At 43.8% G+C, this 5,626-nt stretch overlaps 1 protein-coding gene across 1 annotated transcript; it reads left to right on the forward strand.

Annotated features, from left to right (window-relative positions):
• Nucleotides 1-708: 708 nt before the first annotated feature.
• Nucleotides 709-4,997, forward strand: LOC135829486 (epithelial membrane protein 2-like). The gene is made up of 4 exons (XM_065341892.1): nt 709-1,106; nt 1,301-1,468; nt 2,958-3,098; nt 4,305-4,997. Exons 1-4 carry the CDS (start codon nt 1,034-1,036, stop codon nt 4,502-4,504), a joined length of 582 nt encoding a protein of 193 aa, XP_065197964.1. The 5' UTR covers nt 709-1,033; the 3' UTR covers nt 4,505-4,997.
• The last annotated feature ends 629 nt before the right edge of the window (nt 4,998-5,626 follow it).

Below are 5,626 nucleotides of genomic sequence, written 5' to 3' on the forward strand. Positions count from 1 at the left end.
GTGACATGTCAGAAAACACTATTGATCGACGAGACACATCGCCGCCACGGCAAACACTTCATAAAGACACATGTAGGGGCAGACGGAGTACAGAATGATCACACGGACACGACACATGCACGTCAGAGTGCATTCTTGTACGTACAGATGCAGGAAGTAATAGATAACTAGTAAACCGTTCTCAATAACTGAGGCCAGTGAGGGTGCGTTTACACGACAACGCTGGACCAGTTACTGTACTCGATCTCCGTACAGACACAACATGCGCTTAGAGCCATTGTAAAATTTAATTGTAAAACATCGTGTCATGACGGCGTTGTTGATGCCATAATTCCAGGGAAAATCGCACTACTGCTTGCTCTGCTGCCAACACAAGCGTAGACTCGTCAAGATGACACATGATCATCCTACCAACACCCACTGACATTCATCCCGCTCTATCTAGCTCTACAAAGTACTAATAATCACGCTGCACCGGAATGCGTGTGGATCAGACATCTACCAACGCCACTGTCCTAGGCTGCAGTATTGGGTATTCATTGGCGCTACGTGAAGCGGGCTGTTTACATGTATGGTTGTGCATGTACAGGTACAAGCATTAGCACAAGTACATGTATGTACATGACTGTACACCTAGTACCCGATGCTGTACTGCAGTGTAGTGTAGACAGCAAGCTGTTTCGGCCATAAATGCCCCAACATGTACATGTACATGTATGTCGAGAAGAAACACTGCAGAGTGTGTGCTCTAGTTTGTATTCTCTTACTTTTCCCAACGCATCCCGGAAAGTATCCTCTGATCCAGACTCACCTACCAGAGTTCAGGGCTAAAGAAGAACGATCACGATGTACATCTACATATATATGTAGCTCTTTGCACACGTCCTCTTGTGTCCTTCGCCGATAAAAAGAGAATAGCAAGCGGTTTTCCGAAGCAGTTAGCCATCGCTTGCAATCACCAGTGGATACATTGTGGTTGACAAAAACGTATGTTTATCAGGCGCTGGTATTATTATTCTTTGCCGGAAAAAAGATGGCCAAAAATCTTATTGTTCCCCTTGTACTGTCGGCGGTGGTGACGCTCGCGCTCCTGATTACTGTTCATGGTGAGTTGTAGGGACTTCATTACAATTCGATGTTCTCTAAGTTGTGTAGCCATACATGTAGTTATACACCACTACTCGTGTAGACATGTACATACAAATTCAGGGAGGTTATCATTATTCTAATGTTATCGAATTGCTCACACCGTAGAACTAGTTTCTTGTTCTGTCTGTACCTTGTCTGTGTCTACGGCCAGTTGTTCCAAAGTGGTATGAACAGTCCCGAGTCGACAGTGATGAATTAGGAGTTCGCCAAAAGCTAGACACTGGAATTTGGCGATTTTGTCGAGAGGTGAACGTGCCGAGAGTTGGATTCAGCAGCAGTACTTGCAATGCGTTCGACATCACAACACCGGAGATATACCGTGAGTGCACAGCTCTGTATGAGGATAGCGGCTGGGGGGGGGGGGGGGGGGGGAGGGGGGGGGGGGCATGTAAAACAGCCAGATTGAACAAGGCCTGTCGCTCCCAACAGGTAGTCCTCACTCCTCAGCCCCGAAAAAGCACGTCATGATTCACAAACAATGCGTTGACCAGATTGCACGCAGAGCTGCACACCACTGTGGATTCGCTAGTTTGAGACATTTTGTTCTTCTTCTTCTTCTTCTTATTGTGACTGAATTGAGAGCAAGCTCAGCAAAAATATAATTTAAAGGTACGCATTGAATTCCGAAATGTGTTACCAGCAAGAAACACAGAGATGAATAGAAGACAAACACAATTATCACTTTGTTTCTTGCTGGTAACACATTAGGGAACGCATACCTAATTATTTTTGAGCTTGTCTTCTTCTTATTCCTTTTTTTAAAAGGTTTTGTGGCTCTTTCTTTTCGCACAATACTGCAATGTTTAGTTGATAACGGTACGATGAACACAGAAATACATGTACATGTAGAATCGAGGCAGGTTGGATTCTGTTACAACTTTATTATAAACGATTTTTCATACTGATTGAAATATCAAGTGTGCATCATAAATTAAACTACAGTAGCGGACATGGAAATCCAGTCCATTGACCGGGGACAGCGCTCTCAGCGCGTACAGAACGCTGCGTGCGGTCATGCCACATGTTGATCGGATGCGACCAGTGCGCTGCAGGGCATAATATTGCGGAGGATTAGCAAGACAAATTTCGCGTTCGCGTTTGCAAACATTTTTCAGTTCGCGAACTGGATTGCGAACTTTCGCATTTTTCGTTCGGAAAAGTAGTCGGAACACGAATCGCGGATTCGTGTCAGGGCAGTCGTAAATAATTTACCACGCTGTACTGTCTGTACACAATGTACGTCGTGTCAACGTCATGCATGTGCGAATTCTCTTTGCTAATCCTTCTCATAACGCGAATTCCGTCACTGAGTTCGACTTTCCTTGGAGAGCGAACGCGAACGCGAATTTCGTCTTGCTAATCCTCCGTATTATAAATGCACGTGTATGCCGCTTATCCGCGGCTGCATGGCCAGCGCCCTGGGGCCGCTAGACGTGCGACCGGATTTCCATGTCCACGACAGTACATGCATGATGCACGTACATTGTACATGCACATGCAGAGCAGCAGAGGTACATGTACATTGTGTAAGAAGAAAAAGGGCAATTTCCATTGCCCTTATCTTCTTACTGTTACACATGTATTTTCCTTACCCTTTAGGTTGTTTCTTGCATCGTCTCCATCGCTTACATTGTTTTAAATAAAGTAGTCCACATGTCGCTTCAGCTCGTCCTACTTTTTGCCATAGTAAAATTATTGTCTCCTCGTCGAATTTTTAATAATTTCTTCTTTGATAAACGAGCCTAACGCTGCTGCTTACTGTCCTTTGCGAACAGATAACAGTTGGTGTGTGTGATTTGTCTTTTCAGGTGGCCTCCGTGCGGCTCAGGCCTTCGCCATTATTGCCACAGTTTTCGCAGGTCTAGGCTTGATCCTCACCCTGATCATCGAGTTTGACATTACGAAGGTTGTACTTCTGAAGCTGCCGCGCATCTTCTTCGCTGTATCCGGTACGTGTTTCGAACGAATCAGGCTGCACTATACACTAGAAATACTTGTTCATGTACAAACTACTTCTAGTTCTCGATATTATTTTGGTCTCTGACTGAAGTAGTTAGTGGGAGATTTCAGGTGCCATTTTCCAGGTCTGGTTGAAGAGCACAGTGGTGCTGTGTTCATCGATCTAGTGAATTGGTACGAGTAATTGTCCATGTTTATGCACGAAGAGCGAAGCGGTACTGTATCTCGGGTAAGCGATACTGTATCTCGGGTAAGCGGTACTGTATCTCGGTTGAAGTGTGCATGTTGGTACAGTGTGTGTTTGAAGAATTTTCACCTTCCCAATTTTTGACATTCTGGTGTGCGACAGAAGTGAGATTCGTCATTTAGATTGAAGGGAACGAAAATTATTTTCACCGCCGGTACTTGACCCACGGATCTTCACCCTACGCTAGTGATGCGCTACCAACTGAGCTTTTTGTTTAGTTGGCATGCCACAGGATACATGCAAAACTTTCTTCTACTAGTACTTTGCTACTCATTCTATAGTGGCATATGGCATCGAGATTAGACAGAGATGTACATGTAGATGTAGATACGGTGAGACAGAGAGAGAGAGAGAGAGAGAGAGAGAGAGAGAGAGAGAGAGAGAGAGAGAGAGAGAGAGATAGATAGATAGATAGATAGATAGATAGATAGATAGATAGATAGATAGATAGATAGACAGAGAGAGATAGATAGAGAAAAAGAGAGAGAGAGAGAGAGAGAGAGAGACAGAGAGAGAGACAGAGAGACAGAGAAAAAGAGACACAGAGAGAGAAACTAATTGTTAGATGGGGAGAGAAAGAGGGGGAGGGAAGTGGAAAGAGAGAGTAAGCGCGACAGACCAAGGAAAAGATAGAGATATGGAAAAAGAGAGCGAGAGAGCCAGAGGCATCAAGTATCAAATAGCCTCTTAGTGAGTTGAAATCATAACTCATCACTACGTACTAGTACCCATGGACGGTTCATACAGTTCATTACTCTCCCACCCAATACAATTACCCCTGGATATTATAGGTTCACACATTCTCGGCGTATTAAAGTAGGTGCTCCTCAGCTCATTTCGAATCTAGTGCAATATCTGCGTATAGCTCTCAAAAATGGTATCAACATTTCTAAATTGTGTATATGCCATCCTACATGGTGTATTGTTTTCTTTCTTGTTTTTTTCTTAGGTTTTGCGATTGCCATTGCCGCTCTCAGCTTCGTGGCCTTCATCAGCCAGGATTGCGATTTTTGCAATTCTCGCCCTGGCTTCCAGGTCAAAAATAAGTATGGTGCCAGTTTCATCATCGCATGGATCACGCTAGTTCCGGCCCACGTTGCAGGCCTGCTGGCGCATTTCCATCATTCTGCAAAAGCTGCTGCAGCCTAATCATTTACATGCATGGGCAATATAAAATTATTCTAGTTTCTCGCTGGGCTAGCCGTCTGTATTGCTGTTCCAGAGGAAGGCTATATTTGTGCAAAAATCTATAGTAGGCTACTAGCGCTGATTGTCGCGGCTACCTTTTCTGCACATGTGCATGTACATTGCATACACGTCGTGTGCATGTACATGTATACGTATACATGTACATGTATACGTATACATGTACATGTACATGCACACATGCGTGACTATTATACACTGTCAAGTGTTGAGTGACGGAAAATAACGTTCAATTTGTTCATTGCAAACCAATCTCTGCTGTTTCTTGTCCCAAAATCATTCTTTTCTACCATTCCCTCAACTTATGAATACCCAGCAATATATTTAAATTTTTCTTGATTGTTATTCATTATAATAATTTAATAATTTTAATTAACTCGGATGGTGAGCCAATTAAATTATTTTGAAAAGATGAAGGACAAAATGTTACGAGTTATGACTAACTGTCCACCAACGTAACCAGATCTTATACAGCCAGGGAGTGCGATAAAATGGCGCAAAACTGACAAGGAGTACTGAGACATTCGGCGACCTGACACCTAGTGTAACAGGTAGCCGAGTGGTAGGGGCGGTGCAATCAACAAGAGTTAGTTTTATTCTTCTTCTCTGAGGTACACACCTGGGATATAATTATCAGTAAATGAAGAAGCGGCAAATAAATAACTTTACCCGGGTGCACACCTAGAGGTTGGCTACTTCTTCTTCGAGTTAACTTTGTCGTTGCTATCTAATGCAATCAAAACAGAAATGCGCAGCAGCTTTTATACAGCAGATGCCGTACGTTTACATACGGAGATACACTAAATATCCACCATGTAAAGTTCCGTATTAACCGGGCAGGGATACTACACTAGCTCCAACACTTCTCCAAGGCGCAAACCAACAACCTTCCAACTTGGAAGTCTCAGGTTCGGAAAGGTCCAAGAGGGGAAGGAAAGCGCAACGAAGAAGAGCACGAGCTACGCATTACGGCAACAAAGTATGCCGAAAGTTACTGGATGATAACGAAACTACTGGTAGTAGGATTATTGGACATACCGGCCTTACTACAACTCGACGACGCAA

This window comes from Sycon ciliatum, chromosome 13 (assembly GCF_964019385.1).
Source record: "Sycon ciliatum chromosome 13, ocSycCili1.1, whole genome shotgun sequence".
Taxonomy (NCBI): domain Eukaryota; kingdom Metazoa; phylum Porifera; class Calcarea; order Leucosolenida; family Sycettidae; genus Sycon; species Sycon ciliatum.